At 48.7% G+C, this 26,506-nt stretch overlaps 1 protein-coding gene across 1 annotated transcript in view; it reads left to right on the top strand.

The window, feature by feature from the left end:
* Positions 1–4,862: 4,862 nt before the first annotated feature.
* Positions 4,863–26,506, top strand: part of ITGB5 (integrin subunit beta 5) — a 57,988-nt gene continuing 36,344 nt past the window's right edge. Inside the window, exons 1-5 of the mRNA XM_082284635.1 lie at positions 4,863–5,033; positions 9,011–9,096; positions 15,962–16,166; positions 20,662–20,911; positions 24,301–24,469. Coding sequence (XP_082140761.1) covers positions 4,928–5,033; positions 9,011–9,096; positions 15,962–16,166; positions 20,662–20,911; positions 24,301–24,469 — 816 coding nt within the window. The 5' untranslated portion in view covers positions 4,863–4,927. The remainder of the gene's footprint in view (positions 5,034–9,010; positions 9,097–15,961; positions 16,167–20,661; positions 20,912–24,300; positions 24,470–26,506) is intronic.

Below are 26,506 nucleotides of genomic sequence, written 5' to 3'. Positions count from 1 at the left end.
ATGGGTCATGGCTGGAGGTATCCATGACCCTTTCAGTCCAGCACATCAGTAAGCCCCTCCTGTAAATAGCCTCTCAGGCAGCCAAGTGCCTCCCAGCCTGCTCCAGGGACTGTAGGGATACCAAAACTTGGCCAGATTTGGTCTGGCTTCATCATCTCTGTCTCAACTTCTTTTACCATAGAGGCATGAGGAAAGTCTCCCCCTTGTACCTCCCTCACTTTCCAGCCCAGCAGCTTCAGGCATGGACTAGCTCAGAGACTTATTCTGAACTCTGCCTTTTTTCATCTATTAGAGGGTCAAAACTTGGCAAAATGACTTTAGGTGCCGTTCTCTGCTTCCCTGAAGTGTTGCAGTGCTGCTCCTGAGCAGGTCAGGAGTTGTTTAGGAGTAGTGTTGCTCTTGAGTATCTGAGAACAGAGGTTGGTCCTTAGATGGTAAAAATATCTATTTTTATGGCAGGCAGCAGCAATATGCGGTGCATCTTTAGCCAGAGAATAGAAATAGGATTAAATTTATTATTGTAATTTTTGGCATGTGGTAGTTGCCTATTACTAACAAGGATTTTGTGTGAATTGTATTTTTTTTTATAGCTTCCTTGGAAAAAGCAGGAGACAAACTTTTTCCATGGCAGTGGAAACCGCAGCAGCAGTGGGCTCACTTGTGTGAGGAGGCGGCGTGGGGATGGCAAAGCTGCACAGTGCCCACAGCTTGTGTCTCTGTCCCACCCTATTTCTCATCATGGCACAGCCAGGAGGAACAGGCAATCAGCACAATGAGGACCTGGAAAGGAAAATGAAATATTTTCCTACAACAAGAACTGTTTGTAACACGGTGCAGGTTTGCAAGGTTCAAAGGAGTTTGCCTTTTATTTCACATTTTCCTACACCCCAGTTTGACCCCAGTTCTCCTAAAACTCCTTTTTATTAAAACCATAAATCAGGCCAGCTTTTTCACCATCTGAATTCCACTTTGGCCATCCTTTGTTGCATGTAGAGTTGCTTGGACCAAAGGACTGAGGGATGTTCAGGACCTGCTGTGCACCAGTGGTACCTGAGACCGGGCTGCACCTGGATTACTCCTCCAGCCATCTGACTCCTGGAAACAGGTAATCTTAGATGTCTTAGCTGGTCTTTCTTGCACACTAGAGAGCTGTGCCTGGGATCCTGAACTTACTGCAAATATGGTGGTTGAATGAGTTATACCAAATAATGTGGCTATAATGAGTGACATCCAGACAGATGATGTTTCTTCCAGCTGGAGCTGCTAGGAAGTAGCAAACCTAAACTTATCCACAGAGTCTAGAAATGGGAGAAAGTCAGAGATGTCCCAGGATTTTGCTGCTGGAGAGTGGCAGTACTTTGTGAAACACTAATGCAGAGGTTGTAGAGGTGGAGCTTCACCCTGAAACAGGCTGTGGCTTTGTGCAAGGGCCTGGGAGTTGCTCAGACTGGTGCAGAGAGAGGAAAGAGTCACAACTGAAAATCCAGAACCTCTTCAGTGCCATGTCAGACATCTAGATGTGACTCAGATGCTTTTATCCACCTTTTCTGCCCCAAGGAAGATATGATAATGAAAACCTATCTGTAGAACCCTCGCAGTGTCTCAGATAAATGATTTATTAGTTTTAACTGATGATAAAAGAGCCAAAGAACCAACTTATAATTACATCACTTTCAAATCCAGATACCCTGGGTTTATGTCATATTTTAACCACAGGTTAAAATGTAAGTGATAAGAAAGTGAACATAAAGATCAGCCCTTTCCAGATGGGAACTTTCCTCTCTCTGTTACAGCAGAACTGTGCAGTGATACTGAAACCCAAGTCCAAGGGCCTCTGTGGCATCTAAGTACTTGGAGAAGCCTGAGGGATCTCAGTCTCATGGGCTATGTGATCCTCAAGAACGGCATTTTCTAGACAGCAGACATGATGGTCAAGAGAGAAAAGACCCAGGCAATGGTGATGGCTGTTCCTGGAGATCAAGGGAGACTTTGTTGTAGGTCATCCTGTCACGATCCTGAGGACACAGAGCCCTTCTTCCAGTTCTCATCCCAAAATCTTGGTGCTGCCTCAAACTCATCTTCTACTGAGTATATAAAAATCTTGTTAAGACATGGGCACTAAAAGCCTTTTTTCTCAATCCCTTATTGAGAAAATAAGGGAATCCAGGAGGAAGATCAAGGAGTTATCTGGTTTCATACATGGAGACAAACTTTTTTGGGGGCTTCTACTGCTACCCCATCCCTGACTCCAGAAAAACAGCCAGGACACATTGGTCCAGCACCATTGTCGCCAGCAAGCAGGAAGGATTCGTACCAACACCTTCTTTATGCACCTAATTTCAGGCCACATATTACCACTGCTCATGCCTCATTTCTTGGTCTGTGGCGAGCCTCAGGGAGCACAAGGCTGCTTGCTTGCTCTGGGGCCGAGCTGCCCACCTCATGTTCAATCACCACAAATTCCCCCTCTTGGTGTTACAGCTGCTTGTTTGGCCATTTATGCAACTACATCCTTTTGCTGCTGTGTGTGGGGCAACAGCACCAGCTTCAGAGAAGGATATTAACACTCTTCTCATCAGGGAAGCCACAGCACATCCTCCCCTGCGGCTCCAGGGGTCTTTCCCTGTACACACCACACTGTGGTCTGTTGGTCAGTGGTGTTACACTGGGGTAAGATAAACAGCCTGTGACTCTGTGGGACCTTCAAAGGATTTGGCTTGAAAAACATGATGACTGATAGCAGATGCTGAGCGCTGACAACATCTTAATGCTCAAAAATTGCATAGTAGCAGCTCCTGACCTTCCCCCTTCTCATGGGGGTTTTTCATGGGGGCTGTGGGATGAGGACAGCCTGGGCAAGGTGGGCATCAGGTGCTTGTGCCAGTGCCCAGTGCCTGCAGAAAGCAAGAGCTCGGCCTCAGCTGAGCCCAGCTAAATATAACCAGTGACTGGCGAGCTCCTACGCCTCGCCTGGCTCTGGTCCTGCTGCAATACATTCCTTCTGAAAGTACTGCCCACTTCCTCAAGCGCTCTTCCCTGCTCCTTGAGATGCCACAGCTGAGTCTCTGAAGGTGGTTTCCTTCCCTCTGAGTAGTTTCTTCACCCCATGCCCCTGCTTTTCCTTTTCCCCCCTTGCTCATTCACACTCGCCCCTGTGCATCTGCTCCTTCACCCAGTGCTCCCAGGGCAACTTGACAAGACTCAGGGATAAGGGATGAGGGTCTCCCTGCTCCTACAACCAGGAATAGTTTAAAGCTCTCAAACATTAGTCTATCCATGGATATTTGTAGTTGTAGTTGTGTCTTGGGGTACTTGGGCACGGCCAGAAGATCCAAAGAGCAACTTCTAGGTCTACACAAGGCTTCTCTGGGCAGTAAGGCTCATATTGGGTACTTTATCTTTTGCAAGTGCAGGATCTGTATTTAATTTTTTTTTTCCCACAGGAATATTAAAAAGTATACCACAGAAGAACAACCTGCATCAAAGCCTCTTCATACCACATCTTGCATTTCCAGGTCAGCCCAACATGGTCAGTATTAATTTTATTATTAATAAAGGGTGACAGCATACACCTTATTATGTGTTTGAGATAACAGGGAAGGCTGACACTGACCCTTTCCCCACGCACAGCCAACAGCTCGAGGGCAGCTTTTAGGTTACCGCCTGTCCCACATACCACACTCCTACCATGGGAGCAGTTTTGATGGGGCATTTAGTGATATTTTTGCACTGGTTGCAAGCAGTATGGCTGTGATGCTCCTACAGCCACACCAGGACTTGGTTTGATTTAGCAGCAGCGGGACAGTTAAAATGTTACAACTTTTGTAGTTGTGTATTTCCTAAAACAACAAATAGTCACTTTAAACCCAAACCTGGTTTATCCTGGGGGGTATGAAGAGGTTGAAGAAATCCGCGAGGTTTGTGAAAGCAGTGTAGGAAATCATTGAAAGCCAGGGGAAATTTTGGCAGGTGGCATTACAGTTAATCACTTCTGTCTGAGAACAGCAACACAATATATGTGTTTTAAGCAAAATCTGATGGTGAAATCTAGTAGACACGAGGGTGCCATGAAGGTCTGCAGGTCAGGGATAGGTTACCTGTTACTACAAATTGCTTTTAAAATCAATGATCAGCTCTTGGGATGATTTGTGTTTTATTTTAAAAGCAGAAGAATACAGAAAGCTCTCCAGCAACGCAAACACGATCATAAACCCGATGCTTCCTTTCGATCTGAAGTGTTGATGTCCCAAGCGGTGGGGGCGTGGACCGTGCCAAAAAGCCGTCAGGCAGTGAGCGCAGCGCTGCCCGGGTGCCCTGGCTCAAGGAGCCCTTCAGTAAATGGACACAGTCTGTTTGCACAGAGAAAATCCCTGAAGCAGGAAAATGCCACGTAAGAGCAGGCATTGACCCGTGGGGAATGAGTGCAAGCCCCGCTGTGAGCGGGAGAGGCGGGCGCGCATTCTTGGCGTTCACATTCTGTGGGTGCATCTCTGTGTGTCCGCGCACGCCGTGCGTGTCTGGCTGTGGCCAGCGGTCTGTCCGGGTGCATGTGCATCTGCAGCGGCAGCCTGTGCGTGTCCGTGGGTGCGTGTCCCGTGTGCGTGGGCCCGGCCGTGCCCGCGGGTCCCGCTCCGAGCCCGCAGCGGACGGGGCTACGCCTCCCTGCGCGGGGCGGCGGGGCGGGGAGGCGGCAGCGCACCCTCGGGAGCGGGACAGACACGCGCACAGACCCACGGACACACGGAGAGGCACACAGGCACACGGACACGGGGACCCGCACACCCGCCCCGTCCCGTCCCGCCGCCCCCGGGCAGCTCCGCGGCGCCGCCCCCGCCTCCTCCTCCCGCCGCCGCCGCCGCGGCCGCACAAAAGGCGGCGGGGAGGGCCCGGCCGGGAAGGGCAGCCCGGCCGCCCCGGCCGCCGCACCATGCCCCGCCGAGGGGGGCTGCCGGCCCCCGCCGCCGCCCGCCGGCCCCCCCCGCTCCTCCTCCTCCGCCTCCTCCTCCTGGCCGCCCCGCTGCAGCCCGGCAGAGGTAAGGGCCGCTCCGCTACCGCCGCCCCGGGCCCTGCGAACGCCGCTCCGGAAGGCGGCTTGTCCCCCAGACCCGCCTCGGTGCACTCTGTTACCGTCTGTGTTCCCTCCTCCTCTCGCCCCCCTTCCCGGTGCCTCCCCCGGCGCCCGCTTTGCCGTGCGCCCGCAGCCGGCGGGACGCGGGTCCCCGCTGTCCCCGCTGTCCCCGCTGTCCCCGCTGTCCCCGTGCCCGGGGGTGGCCGCTGCCGGGGCTCTCCGTGCATCCCCGCCGGCCCCGGCACGGCGCTGCTCCCCGGCCCCCTCCCGCCGTTCCCCCGTTGCGGGCGGCGGGGACCCGCGCTCCGGCAGCGCTGCGGGGCACGGACCGCGTCCGCGGGGTGTCACACCTTCGTCTTAAAAAGCACCGAACTGCTATTTATACGCCTCGCTCTCTATATATTCCTAATGGAAGCGGCTGCGGTCACTTCTGTTCAGGGATAAGCACTTCCCGGGATGTTTGCCTGAGCGCTGTGTGTAAATCGATGGGATGAGCAGCAGCAGAAAGCCACACACAGGCTGTCGCCCTGCCGGTGACCGGTCTCCACGCTCGCACCTTGTATCATCCAGCCCCGTCCGCTCGGCACCAAGAGGGAGAGGTCCTTGTTCCCCGTGGGGATGCTCCCACGGTTTCCACACACATAGATGAACTGCAGTGCAGTGTGTAACTCCGCTCCTGCAGTTCTGGAGATGGGGTTTCTCTCCTCTCTGAGTGCTTGGGGAAGCTTTTTAATGAGAAGGGTGCCCACAAAATGCCTAAGTCCACCATTCCAGTACTTACTGTCAGTGCTTGATACTTTAATGAATGCTCTTAAGAAGAGGCTTATCTTGCAGAGTGCTGTGGCACATGATTGCAAAAGCTCAGAAAAGGTTTTCTTAACTTCTTTTTGGTGTGTGTCTGGTCCATGAAATTGATGGTTCAGTATTGTCTTGGGGACAAGTCTCTTAGAATGCTTATTGCAAGCACAGGTAAAATGCTCTTTTTTCATGCTTAGCTGTATAAAGTGCATCTCTTTCTTTTTTTCCTCTTCTCTGTCTTCCCTAAGCAAGCTAGTACATTCACCTCTGTTTGAGGAGCTGCCCAAACTAGGATTTCTTGCAGAACAGGTTTAAAATGAGGTCTGATTGCCTGGAGCATCTTTATGAGTAAATTTGCTGAGTACCTTTCATGAGAGTTTCCTATCTTGCTCTGCATCTGTAGTTTGATGTATTAAAATCTCCACAGTCTGGTGGGATACACTGTCTTCCTCTGCTTTTTTGGGCTCTCCTGCAGCTCAGTCCAAGAGAAGGATGTCATTTGGAGATGTTCTTTGTGCTTGCTGGACACTACTGTGCAAAATAAGTAGGGTGCAGGGTGTAGGACTTAGTGGCATCAGTATGAAGGACTGTGTGGGCTGTGCAGCTCAGCAATCCGGGGGGGTGGATTATTTGCCTCCAGAGTAATCCCAGCTAAATCCTGGATAGAATTTTCCCCATTATAAGAAGTTTAGTTGATTTTTCAGGAGTGGTTTCATTAAATGTATCACAGTCAAAGAGCAGACTGAGTTCCTTCCAGTCTCACTGGGTGACTTGCCCCAGTATCTGCAAGGATCTGGACTGGCATGAGCATCATCAGGTCCTTCCTCTGCCTGATTCAGGAAAGACTGCACTGAATCAAGCACAGCAAAGACTTGCATCTGGAAAATCCTGCATGTTTCTACTCCAGCTCAAAAAGCTCAGGTTTCAGTCTAAAACTGGAGGGCTTCACAAAGCTCTGTTTTCACAACAATGCTGGAAATGGTTTAGTGTTGCTACGGAGTGGAAAGAAAAGCATACTTGGAAAGTTCAAAAGCTGCCACCAGGAAGAATGTCACCCCATGGCTGGCCACAGGAGTGTGGGCTGCTTTGGTCATGGCGCGCAGTGGAAGGAGGAGACCTTGCTTTTCAGCCAGCTATTACTGTGACTAAGTAAACTCTCAAAAATCCAGCAGTCGGGAATGGAGGTAAATATTTCCATGTGGATGGGCAAGTGAAGCTGTGTGAGAGCCAGGCCTGGGTAGCCAGGGTATGAATGCAAGTATTTGCTGTATAAAGTCCATTATTTTTGCCGGGTTACCCTGTGCATGGCTGCCAGAGCAGCAGCTCTCAAGGAGAGGCTTTGGGCCGTGTTTTAGGGTTTGCAAATGCAAGTGTTAATTGCTGTCTAAATTTTAACTCAGTTGAACAAGTTACATTTTGCTTTATACTATTGCTGTTTTGAGCTCTTGCAATGTCCAGGAGCTGGAATATAACTTCTGAATGGGAACAAGGAATGAAACGTCTGGGTATGTGGTAACAGCCAGAAGGAAAAAAAACCCACACTCTTTAAGAAGGCTCTTGTTTGGTATGAATGAGCCCAAGGAGCCTGTTTGAATGAGAGCCATAGAGAGAGTGCAGGGCTTGGCTCTCTGGGGTCAGAGTTAACCACCTTGCGGGCAGCAGAGACCCGTCAGTGCAGGGCTCTGGCACAGTCAGGCCTCTGCGGTGACTGAGAATGACTGACAGGACCTACTTATCCTCCTTTTGTTTCTAGTCCAGGGCTCGCTAGGTTTTCCTCCAGCTGTCCAGCTTGATTCACTGCTTCCTGTGCTCACAGCCCAGCCCCTTATGGGAGCAACCCAGGCAGCTTTTCGTTTCTCGGTGCAATATTCACGTGGGATACAGCAAAAATCCTTCTTCCAAAGCTCTCATGGCAGAAAGTTCTTGGGACAGGAGAAAACTCCATGTGGCTCTTCAGCAGCTATTGGCAAGTCTGTGGAATCTGCAGATTGCACCCCGTAGCAGCGTGGTGCGCTGGTATCTGCAGATGCAACTGGCTGAAAATAGGGGCCTGACAATGCTTTTATTGACATTTGGGTTGGAAAAAATAGCAGACTGGGAGTTCAAGCCTGAGGCGTTTCATTTGGAGTGTGCAGCCTCTGTGCTGAAACCTCAGTTGAAGATTTCTTTAATCATTTATTGACAGTGGAAGTTAATAGCTGCACCCGGGGGAGCTGGGCCATCAGTGGTATCGAAGGGCACATTCACAGCCACAGGCAGGCTTGAACAAGCTGCTGCATTCAAAGCCCATACCACTGATGTCTACTTCAGCTTTACCTGTGTGGTTCCACTTCATTTTTAAAGCCCAAAGCCCAAATTGTGGATTTTGTAAGTGAAACTCACTCGAGACCCCTTGTGCTGCTGGACACCAGCAATCCAGGAGGTGATGCTCCTGCTGGGATCACGGGCAGGGAGAGCCCTCGTTGTCTTCCACCCCTGCTGCCTTGGACATGTCCCAGTGCAAACACACTGCAAGGCTTAACCTGGATATCCTGTGGAAATGTCTCTTGTAGTAAAATAAAAGTAATTTAATGTAACATGAGTCTGCTGTGAAAATCACCTGTGTGGAAAGGGGAGATGGATGTGTTTCAAGAGTGCTTTAATATGAAAATTCTGGGGAGAGGCTCCCCCATATATTCAGCTAGAAAAAATGAGAAGATATGCCTAAAGATGTGACTTTAAAAGTCAGCGTCTTGGGGGTTTTTGGACAGCCAGCTCTGTGTTTCAGGCTGGTCAAACAGTTACTGCATTCTGTCCACAGCAATGGAAATACTTCATTAGGATGATGAGTAGCTGGACTCTTTGATTAACCAGAAACCATTGAAAAAGAGTGAAGAAAAATCACCAGATTCAGTAATATTTTAGAGGTTCTCAGCACCCCAAAGCAAGTTTCTGTCCTTTTCATTTACCTTTGGGAAGAAAAAGAAAACAAGACCTCCTTACAGGTGAAGAAAGATTTACAGCTTCTCCTGCCTTTTAGGCTCCTAGGAGATTATTTGCTCTTGTTTGAACTTACAGTATGTTTAGCATTAAGAATGTCTCAGAGCACCCCTAAACACTGTTTTGGAGTAACCATTCAGCCCATCCTGTTCTCTCTTGCTGAAGGTCTCAATCTGTGCACCAGTGGAAGCGCCACGTCCTGTGAAGAGTGTCTCCTCATCCATCCCAAGTGTGCCTGGTGCTCCAAGGAGGTAGGTGGGCACACCTCGTTTGTCTTGCATGCTTTCTGTAAGGCTGGAAGAGAGTTCTTTTCTCACCTTGCCTGTTCCTGACTCAGTCCCATGATAGAAGGAGGGGGCGAGGGCAGCGGGTGCTCCATGCTGTGTGTGTTTTGGGTGTATGTGACTCCTCAGCTCTTTGACATCATAGGAAATAAGTGTTTGACCCCACTGGCCCCCATGCACCCTCAACAGAGCAGCACTGTTCCTTCAGTCCCTCTGTCCCTTCAACCACCTTCTTGTTTTCGGTGGATGCTGGATCCCTGCATGGACTCTGTGTTGCAGGGAGCACTGCTCCTAAGCTCTCTCCCTAAAAAGCCCCAAGCCTCTGGCTGGTGTCCTGCTACGTGTCCCTTGTTGCGTGGCCTGGCCTGGTGTGGGCTCTTTGTCTGTAACAAAGATGATTCTCCTTTCTGAATCTATTGTGTCATTTTGGGGGTGTGACCCATGCTTCTGGCATTGGTGCCATGAGTTGCATAGAGTAACCGAGCACTTCAGAGGGAAAATACATCCTTCTGTTGATGGTGAAGCTGCTTATCCTTATTCAATTGCACCTCCTTCTTTGTGAGGAATTGCAAATACCTCCCCCTGCTCCCTAGGGGCTGCTCATGAGTTTAGATTTATATATATAATCCAATATATGTCTTATCAAGTAGACTTACAATTTCTAGAGAACAAGGTATGTGAAAGACCTGATAATGTCTGATGCATACAAAGCAGTTGCCTGCTTAGTCCCTATCCTAAGTGTTCAAGAGAGACTTTTGGATGCTTTCAGATGCATGGAAAAACCATGCCTTGCAGGCACAGCTGCTGTGTCAGGAACCAGGTTTGGGATGTGAGAATCCCAGAGCAGGGGACGATCTTGAACCTCTCAATGGGCATGGCCAGTGGCGATGCTGTTCTGTTCCCTGCTGACCCTTATTCCTCTACTGTGGCCATCCCTGTCCCCTTTTGAGCACTCACTTCACCTTCCAGCTGCAGCTGGTGTTGCTGAGCTGAGGATGCAGGCACTGCCCCCTCTGCTGTTCCCATCCCTCCTCCTGCCAGGGCTGCTTGGGGCAGCTCCAGGGCAGAGGATGGGGTTGGGGATGGAGATGGATGTGGGACGAAGGCAACTTCCAGTCCCCCTCGTTTGGCTGGGTCTTGGGGGGGTAGGCCAGCCACTGGCTCTCCAGGTCTATTTCACTGGATTTTTCACTCCTAGGCACAGTTGCAGCTCTCCAAGGAAAACCTTGTAATGCTGCAAACACCGCACTGCCTGACAGTGTAATAGCTTTCATGGGGTGTTTTTTTCCAGCAAGGCAATTGGTGTGCAGAAGGGAAAGGGTGAAGCAATAGATCTTGTTTCTGACACATCTTGTAAACAGCTGTAAGAGCTCCTCTGCCAGCCAGCTAACCTGTGGTGGTGAGACTGGATCCAGGAATGCCAGCTATTAAGCTATGGGAACCAATAGCTTGTGCTTTTTTTTGTTGTTGTTTTCTTACTTGGCATCAAAAGACACATTTCTGCAAAATGCTGCTAGTGGAAATGTTTATCTTGTGGTCACTGTGACCACTAATTGTACTAATGGGACTGGCAGCCCGACTCTTGTCATGCAAACAGGATAGTTACCAAAAAGAAAAGAAAATTCCTAACTGGAATGGAGGGGCCAAGGAGGAAGATGGGTGTTTACAGGGAAGTCCTGTAATACTTCCTGACCTTTAGCCTGCCATCAGCTATTTAAAAATACACAGTTTAAGGTGTTCTGTGCCAAGAGCTATGTGCTTAAAAGCTGCTGTTCCCATTACATGCTACATGCTAAACCCTAGCAAGTTCTTATTCTAATTCTGTATTTATTTATTTATTTATTTATAGCATGTACTGTTTGAAACTAATTATTTCTCTGGGCGAGATCATCAGGTGAGGTAATGGGATTTCAAAAGATACCTGGAGTTTTTCAACTTTAAAAATTTTTAAAGTAATATTATAAACTCTATAACATCTGCTTTCTTTTCATAGTCGTTTCACCACCTTATTCCCCTTCCCTCTGCTGCAGCCTAGTCAGGTTATTAAATTTATTAAATAGCTCTTAATATGTTTTCCTTAGCTTTTTCCATTAGCTGCCACCCACTATCTATGTTGCCTGGGTGCACATATGCCAGTCAGATTTTACAGCTCTTCTGCTGTTTATATATCAGGGGTAACATACTGGAGTGGCTTCCACAGATGTCAGTTATGTTGTGGTAGAACCTCAGTCAGCTGATCTGTGTGTACTTTGTGCTCCCTTTGCATTTACCTTACAGGTTTGGGAGCAAACTGGGCCAGCCTTTATCAACTTTGTAGGCAACAATTAATAATTTTGTTGGGAAATATATATATATAGTAGAAGTCTATCAGTACATGTATAATTCTGTGTATTATGTATACAGTAAATGTAGAGATGTCTGTTTTATGTGTTTTAAATATATATATATGTGTATATAGCTATACAAAGTATAGTTATGTATATTATTGACCTTCCTCTATATGTATACCTTCTTGAATTTCCTTTGGGGAAATATTTGGGGAATAATATCACTTGGTGGTACCATCACACTAGTTTGTTTGGGAGCGCTATCCCAATAGATTCCCAGGAGGGATAAGGTTCCTGGAGTTTACATTGCCTTGAATTGAGGGTAAGGGGATGTGTACAGATAGATCTTAGAGCAGAGCAGTCACGGTGCTCTCACTTTATGACTGCCACCTCCTAACCTGTTGGTACAAGGTGCGTCACGTCCCCTGGCTTGGTTGGACTTCTTTTCACTTCTGCTTGTGTTCAGCATCTCTGTTCCCATCCAAAGGGGTGATGATGGATGAGCTGATGATAGCAGCTTCTGGTGTGCAGCAGCCCTAGAGCCTCCAGGGGCTGCTCAGATAACCACAAGCCTTTGGGCTCTTGGAAATCTGGCAGCAGACATCGATTCTGTTGGCTCATGGAAGAATACCTTGAAAGCCAGGCCTTAAAGGAGGTGATTTCAGTGGCTCTTAGAAGAGGAGGTGTGAATATGTGGCCTTAACCATCACCTGAGCATGCCTTGAAACAGGGCTCTCTGAGGGAGAATGACTCTTGGGTGGTGGAGACTGCTGCAGCCTTTCCATCCATGCTGGAATCTGAGGAATCTGCAGGGTCCAGGAGAAGCTGGAAATGACAAGAAACTGCTGACATGGTGCTGGTAAAATGACTGGAAACTGCACACTGGCCTGTGGGATTGTGATCTCTGTGGCAGCCTGGTTTCCATGTGTGTGGAGAGGAGGATGCTTGATGAATTTTTTGCAGTGGCATCTGGTTGCCCAGGCTGAGCAGGACTTGTTGGGTTTGCTGGTGAGAACAGGGAGCTCTGGAAGTGGCTTCAGTGCTGTCCTCTGAGCTGCCAGGGCAGGTGTGATAGACAGGTGGGGGTTGTGATCATGATAAACCTACCTGGGGTCATTGCAGGGGGGGAAGCTCTTCAAAAGAGCATTTGGGAGTACCAATATGGGAGGGGAAATTTCAACATGACGTTTTCTTTTTTGCTGCTTTGGGGAGCAGTGTACCAGTGTGCAGAGGCTCCTCTTGTTTGTTAGATGTGTTTGTTAGGTGGATGAACTGTGTTCACCTATCCATTATTTATGTGGATGCATTTGTGTGTGTACACACAAACTAGAGATACACATTAATTAAACTGAAATGTCCTTTTTGAGTAAGTGAACCGAAATTTCCTCAATGGCACCCTCTGTTTTCCAGCAGGTGCTTTTACCCCATCCTCTCCCATCTCAGAAATGTATGCCTAGAGAACGAGGAAAGAAAATCAAGGATGTTCCTAAAAGGGAACATGTCAAGGTTGTTTTTTTTTAAATGGAGAAAGCAGGCATATTTCAGACTGAATTAATGCAGAACTGGATTGATTAAACCAAAAAATGGTAGGGACATGCCTAGTCAGGAATTAGATGTTAGATACAGTGAATGCTATTCTCCATTTTTATCGCATGAACCAAGCAATTTGTCTTAAAACTGTCGAACTGATGAGCATGTAATTGTCACGCTGTTGTCTCCATTCATTCTGCCTGCTCGGGTGCATTCGCCTTTGTGAGCTCTTTAGCGCCGAGGCCGGACCGCGACTGCCCGGGGGGCTGGAGCAGCCAGAGCTGCTGACAGGGGCTGGGGGACCTTCCCAGCCAGCGCTCCTCTGTGGCACGGAGCAGTGTTCGGGGTGGTTCCTGCTGGTGAGGGGCAGCTCTTGCCCAAGCAGGCCTGCGGGCAGGTTGGCAGGTATGTGGGCGCACTGAATTGCTTAACTAACCGCAGGGTGTTCCCTGCTTGGGGAAAACTGGGGCTTGAACCAGCGTGCTGCTGTGGGGGTGCCTTTTGGTGTGGTTCCTCATGAGCTGTCTGGGCCTGTGCAATGCCCTTTACTCCCCAGATCTGCTCATCCTTTTTCCCTTTAACTGAACCTCCATGAGCTTTGATTTTCTCTGTCACAGAAAACCTTGCACTAGAATTGGGTGGTACCTGGTAGTCCCAGTTTTGGCTTTGGGTTTTGACCTGTGGCTGCAGGTTGGGTGTGTGTTTGCAGAGTAACGTGGTGATTGCTGGGACTTTCCCACGGGCACCGTCATCCCCCTGCTCAGTGTTACTCTGCCTGGGTAAGAAATCAAGCAGAAGTAGGGGTCAGTCCTGTGCCCCTAGGTGCTGAGGTGCACCACCCACCCCTCAGGCATTTGCACCCCTGAGGGGTGGATATCAGGTAATACGGCTTGGCAGTGAGCAAGAAAATACCTGGGTTTGGTTGAATCTGCAGCTTAGCAGTTGCTGCCCTTTGGCAAGTCCTCTGGACCCATTTTAGAAGAAAGTTTAGAGAAAATAGCTGGGTCAAGTAAGGGGGACCTGGGGACTGGAGGAGTGTGAAGGTGCTGCCAACCTATGAGTTGTGTAGGGGCTTTTCCCCAACCTCCTGGACTTCCTTTGGAGTCTTTGGAGCAGACCCTGGGAAGGCTTGGAAACACCTGATAGCAGCTGCAGCTATGTGAGCAGCCCTAAATATTGTCCTATTTGGATGCTTCTCTCCAATGTTAATTACTTGAGAGTAACTAGAAGTTCCAGCTGTGCCCCTGGGCTGTTTGTGTTGCTTTTTGCACAGTCGGAGTGTCCTTTCTAATAGGTGGCAGCAGAAATGAGCTGGCAGAGGTGTTCACCTGGAGCTGTGGTCTGGGTACTGAGAGAGCAGGAGAGCATCTCTCCCTGGGTGCCCTGCTGCTGGGTGGATAGGCCCAGGAGAACACCTGGACCCCACCAGCTTTTTGCCAATTTCAGGTAAAACCACATCCGAGAAAAACTTTGCTCCAAGGCTGCCTGAAATGTGCGGCTCTGAAAGGCTGGGCGTTGTTTTCAGTTTTGTGAGGGATCCTGATTTTTATTTTGTCATGCTGGAGATGATTTAAATAGTCCCAGTCCTCCTTTTTTTTGGAAGTTCATCTGTTTACACGACGTGTTCCAAGAAATTTGTGTTCATATCCATCTGACGTGCCGTCGTCGGTTTCTTGGCTGGACCCCACTGCTGGATGCTGGAATGCAAATCTCGCATTTTTCAAATAGCGTTGGGACCTTGTAGTGAGAAAAATGCAGCTGGAAGCCTCTGTCTGTCTCCCAGGGCCCTGTATTCAAGCCTGTCCTTGAGGGACCCCTGGAGATCACCCCATGAGGTTCTGTCAGGAGCCTCTCCTTCCTTGGTGTCTCTCCTGTCCTCTGCCATGCTGGAGCTTCAGCAACCAGTGAGGTTTATTCAGCCCCACACTGGTTTTGGCTGCACAGCTGAAAGAGGGGCTGGCATGGCTGCAAGCATCTTCTCTGCATTATTTCATGTTGTACTCGTCCCTCAGCCCTGGAGCTGAAGAGGGTTGTCTCTATTGTTGTAGTGCAGAAATAAGTAGGAATTGACTGTTGAAAATCCAGTAAGTTTTGGGCATGTGACTTGTTCCCTTTGGCACTTTTGGGGAGGAAAAAAAAGGCATTCTAACAAACAGGCTCTTTGCAAAAGGGTGCATTGTGTTCCCGGCTGTTCCTGAGTGCTGCCCTGCACAAGGCTGCTTTGTGCACCACGCACAGGGCTCGCACCAAGGGCTGGAGCTCTGGGATGGGTGCTGGGAGACTCCTGGCCATCCTTTGGGAGTGGGCCACTGCCTGCACCTTGCTGCCTGTGCCTAACTGCCTGTAGTGGGCACAGACTGCACTTTAACCAGCTCCCGGGAAGTCTCGCCCACCTCCCTTATTCTCCATGCAGTGCTTGTGTGGGGATGTGTGGTGTCTCACCCAGGGAAGAGGGTGCAGGTCCCTGGAGCCACCCAGCCTGTCTTCAGCTTCACATCTTTACTTGGCCCTCTCTGGGTTGGTGGGTTTGTCCTGCTTCCCTCAGTGTCACCTCCTTGTCCTTTCTTCTGTCTTTTGCAAAGCTCCTTTGAGGCAATATATGTGCATAAAATAATAGGGAAGGCAGTGGGCTGTCCCTAGAGCAAACCAAGTGATTTGCCTTGCTCTCTTGTGGCCAGGGCTGGGAACAGGTGCTGCTGCTGGGGCTGGGCTGAAAACATGGGCTTAGCTTTCTGTTTCAGTGCTCTGCGAGCAAATTCAGTGTTCAGATCCTCGTAGAATTTCCTTTTTTGGTCAATCCCTTTGAAAGGCTCAAGGCTCAGTGCAGGCTCCTTCCAAGTACAGTCATCCCAAAGGACACCAGCTTCTCCTTGCCATCTCCTAGTTGTTAGGTACCAGCATGTCAAAGCAAAGGCCCTGCTGTGGGATTGATGTATTCCCCTCCACTTCCTTTTTGTCCGTTCTTCACCCCCCAGGATTTCGGCAGCACAAAGTCCATCACATCCCGGTGCGACTTCCTGCAGAACCTGATTGCAAACGGCTGTGCCGGAGCCATCGAGAACCCCAGCAGCAGCATCAGTGTGGTGAGGAACGTCCCTCTGAGCAGCAAGGGCTCTGGCCAGAGCCACCTGGATGTCACGCAGATCACGCCTCAGAAGGTCGCCTTGAATCTTCGCCCTGGTGAGTCCCCAGGGCTCCATGGGGTGTCGGGGCAGGGAGAAAAGGTGGCCAGCACATGCCAAGAGCACATTGTAGCTCGTGGCCTTGTAGCACCACTAAAGCAGGTGACTGCTGGCCCCTTCCATACCTGTGACCTTCGGTGGTGCATCACAAACAGGTTTGGGGCTGGGGCACGTGTCCTCTGTGAGAGTACCCTGCTGTTGGGCAAAGTCAGTCAAAGCCCACCCACAAATGCTACCAATAACGGTCTTAACAGTTACGTGTGTTTAAAAGGAACCTGCTCAGCTTAAAAATGGAATCACTGCGTGGAAGGAGTTAAAATAACTTTGGTTCCTCCACTAAGCGGCCAGGGCATGACTCTAAACTGAGACAGTTCCTTCTGTAAATTGGAAACAAACCCACATATCTGTTTTCTGTCGGTATGCAAAAGAGCTATGGGATCAAGGCAGAAGATGGAGATTTGAACTTGTGACTCAGGCCTTGGACTGTAGCCAGGTCCTTCTTTCATTCTCCTGAGCCATCACTTTTCTTCAATCTCTTCCTTTTAATTAAAAATTAGAAGGGAACGGCTCATCTGAGCCATGCGAGCATGGTTGTTATCAAAAGTTTTTGCATGGTGGGGGGAGGCTTTAATGTGGGTTTAGAATTCTTGCAAAAATTTGGCAGCTGACATTTCTGAAGAGGGGGAAAAAAGCTCTTTATTGCAAAGATAAGAAGCAAATATAAAAGCTTGATTCATTATAAACTATTGGTGTGGGTTTCTAAGGCTTACAGTTTTGTGACAGCTCTCACGAGCATACAGAAAAGTGAAATATTGATGTTTTGCCCAAGAAAAACAGGGGTTTGAGCTGGTGTTCATGCTACCAGTGCTCTCCCCGAGCCTACCAGTTGCTGCAGAGGTTTTTGTCTTAGCTGTGTAAGTTAGAAGTTGTCATGTTTCTCAACTAACTTTCTTAGATGTCATCGGTCAGACCCTCAAATCCAAAAAAAATTTGCTTCAAAGCCTTAAAATCAGATACCTGAGAGCAGTCACCACTGTATGTGCGTCTGGATGCGTGGATTCTGCCACTGAATGTTGTGTTGAAAAGGGAGCAAAAGGGAGTTGTTATTACTGCTGTTTCTTTAGGCAATTCCTGACAGGAAGGGCTGGCTCAGCTCCACCTCTCACCTCCTGTACCTCCACCTCCACACGCAGTGCCCAGTGCTCAGCGAATTCCACTTTCCTGATCCCTGGCAGTTTTACCCATCCAGTGTTCACCACTCCGACTGGTGGCAGGGTGTGGGGATCCATCTCCCTGTGGCTTCCTGGGGTCTGTGCTCTTGGATACCTTGGGCTGCACAGGGCTGGTGTGCTGCTTCTGCCCACCCCTGCGGGGACCATGCTCACAGCTATCCTCAGTTCTTTGTGATGGAGAAGCCCTCCAGGTCTGGGGTGAGCTGCAGGAATCACCCTGAGGACCCCTGCAGCAATTCCCATGCTGAGCCAGTGAACTCCCCTCCCTGTGCTCCTCTTGCAGAGCATCAGAGTCATTGCAGGAGGAGGGACAAACCTAGATGTTTGTAATAATATCTCCCGTTTTTGCTCTCTTTTTGATGTTGGGCAGCACTTCACCTCTGGGCTGATGACTTCCTAAACCCTTGTATTAGCAGCCCCAGTTTAAATTATCTATTAATCCTTGAGCTTGGGAGAATGGGTTTCACCCTGTGAACCCAAGACAAAAAGGAGACAATGTTGATTTAATTTTGGGCATGAGGGGTGTACTATTTCAAAGATGAATTCATGCAGCGGTCTGTGGCAATGGTGATCTTTTATTCTTAGACTGCTAAGCAGAAGCAGAAGGGAGTGGATTGTCAATTGTTTGCTGTTGCCACCCAGGCAGTTTGATCTCATCATCCTGTGGCAGAAGTCACATCCCCAAATCTGTGTCCTCAGCTAAACTCCGAATGCCTTAAATCGATGTCCTTACAGGGTAGCTTTTGGATTGAGCATTTAGTTTTTATAATATTGCTTTTTAATCTTGAGTCCAGCTGCAAAGCAGTGTGTCCTAGTTAAATTAAATAGAAACAGTGTAAAAGGACTTAAAAAATGAATAGATGCAAGCTGTGTTGCCCATCAAGCCATAAGCCTTACCAAGCAGGAATAAGCTGGATAAGCACGATTGTCGAGTTTATGTTCTTAAATTGACCAAAATCAATTTTTCCAGTTTCTGCACTGCCTCTGTGTGATAGTATCCAAGAAAAATTTCTGAACTAAGCCCTGGTTTTAAAACTTTTCAGTAAAAGCTCTAAGGAGGGGATGGTGGCGACAGTACATGAGGAAGGAGGGGGCTGGATTATCCCTAGAAGTGTGAGAGTAATACTGTCCACAGAGAATAATAAATTCTTTTGCACTTACATCTACATACATTAGTGATATTTTCTCTGACATAATTGGTTTGTGCAGTTAGGAATGAAAGAAGAACCAGCCACAGGATCCTGTTGGTTTTGGTGCTTCTCAGGGACTAATAAATTCCTAATTATTAAGAGAAGCACGTTTGATCACAGCATTCCAAATATCCTCTCTGGCAGGAAGAAGGGTGTTTTGGACATGAAAATATTGCAAAATACAGAGGACACATCCCCTTTTCCAGTGGGAAAAATAGGTAGGAATGAAAAACAGGGGCATGGGAATGAATTTTCCCAGATTTAAACACATTTTTGCAGCACTGAATTTAAGTCAAGCTTGCAATCACAGTCTTTTACCCTCAATCAGTGCTAACAGGTTTTGTGGTACATGAGTTAAGTTCTTTGTTCCTCCCTAAAATGCATGCCAGGTACAATGTGAGGCCCACCTGGAGCACCTGCTGCACTCCACATCCCAGCTCTGTGCTGGTAAAGTCCAACTCCTGCTGGGCAAGAAAGCTGGGGAGAATAAGGAGGAATATTTATGGCATGAGCTTCCTGCTTCCTACAGCTGGGCAGTATCTACATGTGCATGTTTGCCCAGGGTGCCTCCTGCAGCCCTGCCTTTTCCAGGTGGGGTTGTAGCAGGCTGTAGGGAAATGCTTAAAGAGAAGGAGGGTGTTGTTTGAGGAGTCCTAGCTCGGTGCAGCCTACCCCAGGTGCCAGGCATTGTGCTGTGCAATGCCAGCATGGCAGTTTTGGGATGCTGTTGCTGCTGGGCTGGAAGTAAGTGGGAGCAGCTGTGCTGCTGTGCACAAGGAGGAGAACAACAAAGCGGTTAGGGAAATGTTTTCACAATAGTAAAAAATGTGAGTTTCATTTCTGGGGAAGAAGAGGGGAAGCCACAAGTGTTTTGCAGAACCTGCCACTGCCCCAAGTTCAGCCTTAGCCATGAAGGGCTTGGAGAGGGCAGCAGTGGGATCTTGGTTTTGAAAGGATCCAATTCCCTGGGGCTGAGACCCCACTGAATGGGAAAAGGGGCCAAGGTGGCAGCTGGGAACATGGGATCTCCAAACCAGCCTGGCTTGTGAGGTTGGGGTTTGGGGTTTTATTTAGACCCTCCCTTAGCAAAGTGAAAGGCAAACTTTTGCTACCTGCTGTCTGGCTCCACTGAGGTCCATCTGGTATGAAGTTGATAAGTTCACTTTGAAACCACTTCAGCTTTTTTGAGGCATAGGCATTGCCTGTGGTGGCCTTCCCTGGCACCCCTTCCAGATTTCTAGTGAATCAGTCTGGCAAAGGGGAAGGTCAGAGACAGACTTTCCTCTGCTTCTCTTCACATCTGCACAGCCTGTGACTCAGCTCTGTCAGCTCCTTCCCTTGTGTTCTTCACTTCAGGAAGTTTTACCTCTGCCTCAGTGCTTCCCTGGGTGACCCTAACAACTTTCTTTTCCCAGTTCACTTCCCCTTTGCCCTGATTTCTCCAGCTCTTTTTTTGGGGGGGAGCTCCTTTTCAAAGATGTTTCTTCTATGTCTGCTTCACCTTGACTTCCCTGCACAGCTCAGAGGACATCTTGCATTCACCTTGTGCTGGCTCTTTTCTCTTGATCCTCTTCCTTCTCCTACTCCACCTCCTCTCTTTTGTGCAGGACTTCTTGGACTGCTCCTGGTTTGCTTTGAGAATGTACCCAAGTAAGTGTGGGCAGTGTTTCAGTAGTCCCTGAAATATCCATTTAAGGTTCACTCTGCTTTTCTTTCCCGTTTTCTAGGAAAACATCCCTGGACTGCACACAGCCCAGGGCAACAGTGTTTGTCATGTGTCCCTCCCTTTGATGTTCTCTAAGATGAGATGGAGAGATCCTTTCCCACACCTCCAAAGAGCTAAACAGAGACATGCACCCCATGTCTTTTTCTTGCCAGCCAGTATACTACATAGCTTAGAGGACCCAAAGTCAATACCTGTTTTCCTGTTTGTCTCCTAAGGGGTGTATTTGGAAAAGCTTATTCCCCTCACCCTCTTCTTTTGAAAAGTGAAAAAAAAAGCGTGCAGTCTGGATTTGTATGTGTGCTGGGAGTTTCCTTTTCACCGTGCTCAACCCTTGTGTGTGTGCAGGTGACCAGACCTCGTTCCGAGTTCAGGTGCGGCAGGTGGAGGACTATCCCGTGGACCTCTACTACCTGATGGATCTCTCGCTGTCCATGAACGACGACCTGGACAATATCCGCAATCTGGGGACCAAGCTGGCTGAAGAGATGCGAAAGCTCACGAGCAATTTCCGCCTGGGGTTTGGCTCTTTCGTGGACAAGAACATTTCTCCTTTCTCCTACACAGCACCAAGATACCAAAACAATCCCTGCATTGGGTAAGTGGTGGGTGCACCCTGAAGGGGCAAGCCCTGTGTTTGCACAGAGGATGGCTGCAGTTTTCAAGTGCCCTTTTGCTTTTAATAATGAACCACACCTCAGCCCTGGCTTTTGGGAATGATGATGCCATGGCTGTCGCTGTGATACTTGAGCAATTCAGAATAGGACAGCTTCTAATTTTGCTGTGGCTGTTGGGAGATCTGTGCATCTAGACATGGGAAACTGTTGTACCAGGGAGCCTGAAGCTATTTTGAAGTACCTGAAAAGGATGCAGACATAGCAGACTTTTTTATAGTCTTTGAGGAAAAGGAGCCAGAGCCAGAAATTCCTGATTTCTGATCCTAGCTCTGAGTCATAATTTGGCCTTGAGTAAATCAATTAAGCTTTTTGTCTGCATTTTACAGATAAGGAGACCAAGGCAATGTAAATCCTTCTCAACAAAAGTATTTGGAGGAACTGAGATTTGTGGTGGCCTATTGTGCTGATTAATCAGTTCTTGTAGAGTGTTTTGAAGGTGGCAGGCAGGTTTTTTCGTCTTTATTGCTGTGGAAGGAAGGCAAACTGACAGTTACAAAAGACACAAATAATGTAGTTTACTTTGTGGTGATATCAGAGCCTTCATCCCTTTATTTCCTTTTTTTTTTTGCTCGTGTCTTTGCAAGAATCTTTTTGTTTGCCTTTTAAACACCAGAGTTGGGATCAAGTACATTGAATTGAGGATTTTGCCAGAGTGAAATTGGATGTAGGGAAGAGTGTCCAGGCTCAGACAGGTTTGGGTGTTGGAATTAAAGGATGGATACAGCAGCAAGTGCCCTCCTGGGAGAGTGTCACCACTGACACCTTTGTTGTCCCCATCTTCACCTCATCCATCAGTGGATGCTTCCTAGTCATGTAAGGGCAGTGAGGATAACCCTTTTATTTGAGCCATTTGTGGATACTTACAGTGTAACATCACCTCATGCATGGATGCCAAGCTCTGTGCATGCTCTAAGTATGAGAGGCAGATAAAGAGAGCTTGCATCAGCTGTGAGTTTCTAGGCCAGCTTTTGGCACTGACCAAGCACTGGCATCTCACTGCACATTGCATGCTGACCAGACAAAAATTATCTGAATTCTCTTTTCACCAGTTCTGTCCAGAGTGGAAAGTCACGTAAATTTTGACACTGAAAACTCTTGCTTTAATCATGAGGTGAAAGTGACCACACTGAGCCAGGAAAGTGGCTCTGCCACAATGGCATTGCACACCACACTCTTCATAGTGCTTCTCCCAGAAATTTGGCATAGCCTCTGAAGGGTCCTCTCACTCATCTCTGTCATCCTCAGTCTCTTGACACCCGCTCGTGTTACCCTTACGCTGGGGACAGGCTCCAGCTGGAGAAATCTTGGAAAATTTGTTTGGCTGGGGTGTGATTTAATTGGAGTGACATGGCTTTGGCCAAGTGAAACAGAGTGAAACATGCAGGGGGAGATGGATGCAAAAGGAGGAGAGGATGGAACTGGACAACTCAGCAACAAGGCATACCTGAAACTTGTGATGACCTTTTATCAAGAACATCCAGAGCTGTCACCTCAGCTTTTCCCACCATGATCAGGCTATCTGCGTGTTCTTTTTGCTTTACCCAGGTGGTTGCTTTCTTTCTATGGGTTACCTTAAGCCAGCCTGGTCTTGGGAAAACATTTAGGAAGGATTGCCCATGGCAGCTCATTTGGTAGGTGCTCCCTTCCAGTTGCCATGGGTCTCCTCTTCAAGCAAACCAGGGATGCTAGCTCCCTGCTCTCTGATGGAATCTCCTTCCCCAGCCCCCTCTGAGAGGGGGCTCTGGCTGCTGCCATGTGGCTCACTGGTGCAGTGAGGTGGGTTGTCAGGCATGGTTTTGTTTGCAGCTATTTCTGGTGTCAAAACAAACCATCTAAGAAAAGCTGGAAGTAAACATGAGCTGCAGTGGATGCTTTTTGCCCCTGGTCCAGACTCTCCCCTTCTCTTCCTTGTGGCAGTGACTGACTTGCAGGTCTGGGTGGGGTGCAGCCCTGTTTCCCTTGTGTCTCCTCCATCACCCCTGCTCCTGACTGGACATCCTTATGGGCTAAGGGCAGCTTGCTGAGACCCTGCAGTGCAGGGGTTTCAGGCACATCAAACTCCTTGCCTTTTCCTGGGTGTGAGCAGGCTGCAAGTCTGGACATGGATCATGGATCAAAAGGGATGGCTCTAATTGCCAACCAAGCCCAGGGCAGTGAGACCTGCCCCGTGGTTAGGTGTGTGTGTGGCTGCATGGATGGAAATCCCTGGTCTGGGGTTCCTTGTGAGGGGTTTGCGTTCTCAGTGATGGTGAATCCTGAATACTCTTTTGTGTAAAAAGCCTCTTGCAACTTACCCATAGTGGGTTGTGTCAGCAGAGGCTTTTAATTGTACTCTGGGTTATATGTTTGAAGATAAGAGTGAATTAGTGCCAGGCCAACTCCTTTTTAAGCACAGTTCTTCTTAACCCTTCCTATCCCTCTCCCCTGCACACACTCACTGATTTCCCACGCCACAGGAGCTGCTCTGCTGAGCTCTCCAGGTGAGCACCAAAACTGCCTTCTCATGGTTTTGTATGGAAAAAAAAGGTTTCCTGGTAGCCTGCCAAAACATTTCTCTGCCTTAGGGTGCCCCTCCTACCTTTCTGCTCTGGTGGCATCCTGGGAAGCAGAGATGGTATTTGCTCACCAGCTTGCAGGGAGAGTGGGAGGAAGCATGAGCTGGTGTGGATTATTATTGCATCTCATACTGGGCAGTTGCCAGGTGCCTGGTGATGTGCAGTGGGTGTAGGGTGGCTCGTACAGGCAAGAAAATGGGATGACACAGTGAAAATCCATACTGCAGAAGAGGGGAAAGGTAGGTCTTGGCAGGGATGCTCCTGCCCTTTGACACCAGCCCACTGGTTCTGCAGGTGTGGGACATGGCTCCCATGGCCCTCCTGGGCTGCTGGGAAGGGTGGATCTGCCAAAACGCAGCCTCTCTATCAGTGGATCACATCACTGGCTGCAGATTCCCAGTGTGAAAACCACTTTATGAGTGCTGAAACTGCAGAGCTGCATGGCCCAGGGTGTGCTGGTGCTCGGTGTCTCCACTCACACCGTGTGTGGAAAGAGATGTTCAGTCCTGGTGGGATCTCTGGAAACTTCAGCTTCTGAAAGCCCCTGAGGGGAAACAAAAAACCACAGGCTCTGCTGTAGGGTTTTGTAGAGGAATAGCCAGAAATTGAAGTGTCCAAAATACGAAGCATTGTGAAAATATTTCAACCCTCTGAACAGAATTTCAAAGGCCAACAGGGTAGAGCCGTGAGCTTCTGCAGCTCTTGGCTGTGGGTGTGGTTCCTCCCAGCTGACCACTCCTCTGTTCTTCCCGCAGCTACAAGCTGTTCCCCAGCTGTGTCCCATCCTTTGGCTTCCGCCACCTCCTGTCCCTGACAGATAAAGTTGACCGTTTCAACGAAGAAGTCCAGAAACAGAAAGTTTCCCGCAACCGAGATGCTCCAGAGGGCGGCTTCGATGCCATTTTGCAGGCTGCTGTGTGCAAGGTGAGCTGCTCTGATTTCTGGGGGTTTAAAGCAAAGCCAAAGAGGAGGAAGAGGGGGTTTCTTCTGCTCTGTTCTTGAACCAAGGCAAAGCTTCAGTTTGCCATTTCTTGGAAGTAACTACTAAATTTTTCTTGGAGAAACTGAAAAATGCTTTGAAAAGTAGAGGCTTTTGTTTTCATGTGCTTTTGTAGATAAACAGGCAAAGGAAAAAAGGTTAATGCTTTATCTAGTTTAAAGGGATAAAACTGGAGCTTTTGCAAATGCAAATTTAGGGCTGAGATTTCATTACACAGTTAGACTTACGGTGCTGAGCACCTGGTACAGAATCCTTTAATATTCACATCCACTTATGTGCAGCAGCACTGTACGTCAGCTCACTGTGTTTCTCAAGGCTGTGTCAAACACATCCTGCAGCCTTTGACCCATGTTGAGGCTTGGAGCTGGTTCCTACTGCTCATACTTTCCTTCTTTGTGTGTGTGGGGATGATCTCACCTCTGGGTGCTGATAGCCTGCTCTCCCTCTTTGTCAGCAGAACTGGAGCAGAGTTCATTAGCTTGGTGCCATGTTAACCATGTCCTTAGGGTTGTTGGAGATGCTTGCCTCAAGATCTTTCTGGAGCAAGTAGTTGGGTTGCACCAGTTTGTCATGAATTAAAGTGTTTGCTCCACTCTGACATGAGTCTGAGCTTCCCTGCTCACCAGGAAAGGCTCCGTTTGCTCTTTCCCCTATTGCTGCAGTTGGCTTTGCTTCAGCCTTGCTGAAAATCCTTTTGGTTGGGCATGTTTTCTTCTGGGTCTGAATTATGGGAGCTGGGAGATAGGCATGGTCTGTGGGAGTGATGGGATGCAGGCATGTGGGAAACCAGATCTTTCCTTGCCTGGGTTGGCTTCGCTGTGCTTTCATGGTCTTGGCAGGGCTGAACCTGCCCCATTGGATCTGATGCCACCCAACAGTCATCTTCCCACGGATATTGTTGTTGGCACAACTACAGTGCTGCTCCCAGTAATTGTCTGGGTATAAAGTGCTTCTCTGTTTTGGAGAGGTGGCTCCCATGGTTAGAGCAGAGATGGCTCAGGATGGTGACTCAGTTGTGCCATTCACCATGTGGGTTTTTGCAGTCCCTTCCACCATGTTATTGCAAAAACAGGACAATATTCCCCTATGGTGCAGCAGTACTTCAGTGTGTATCACAAGGGCTCATTTCTGAAGTGTTGGTGGAAGGCAGGAGACCTGCAAGATATTTCCTATATATTTGTGCCAGTCTCAGACTGTTGTAAGGACCAAAATCTTTAACTGTGCTTCTTGAATGCACAACCTGGTCCCTTCTAAATTTAGAAGATTAATTTAGATGCTGGTACCATCTAAATTCAGGAATGAGCACCCTCTAGGAAGGGTGAGCAAAGGTGACCATGTGCACATGCGTGACTGTTCGCATGATGTGGCAGGTCATGACAGCGAATTTCTGCAGCCACAGCAGTTAATTAATTACTGGAGCTTGGGTGGGGGAAAGGAAGTCCATGGGACTTGTGTGCAAAGCAGGAGAACTGGCTGTACCATGACTTGTGCTGCCTTGGCAGTCCCAGAGCAGCTGCCTCTGATCATAGCCATGAGCAGCAAAGACTGAGTTTAAAAAGCCAGGATTTCAGGTCAGCTGATTGACATTAGGATGTTTGGTCCCATAGTCAAAATAGGAACTTATTGCTTAATTTCCCTTGTGGTCCCCAAGTGATGGCCCAGACTGGTTGGCGGCTGTGGGTTGTGGTGAGGCTCAACACCACTGAGATGGGTGAGGGATGCAGACATCTGGGGTGGCAGTGAAGTGCAGCTTGCTGATGAGGATGTTCTTTGCATGGAGTTTTGCATCCTGCAGTGTCTAATGGAGTATCATGGGGATGAAACCCCCAGAAACAGAGTAGTTTTTGTTAACTCAGGAACTATTCCCCCCCATGCAAGGAGAGCAGCATATAGGTACCTTGATGACTTCTGAGGTGGGTTTCCTCATCACTGCTGTGGTACCCCCTTGCATCTCACTGGCA

The sequence above is a fragment of the Coloeus monedula genome (genome assembly GCF_965178545.1).
Source record: "Coloeus monedula genome assembly, chromosome: 7".
NCBI classification, from domain to species: domain Eukaryota; kingdom Metazoa; phylum Chordata; class Aves; order Passeriformes; family Corvidae; genus Coloeus; species Coloeus monedula.
The sequence above is the reverse complement of the archived record's forward strand: the minus strand, read 5'-3'. Positions and strand labels throughout refer to the sequence as shown.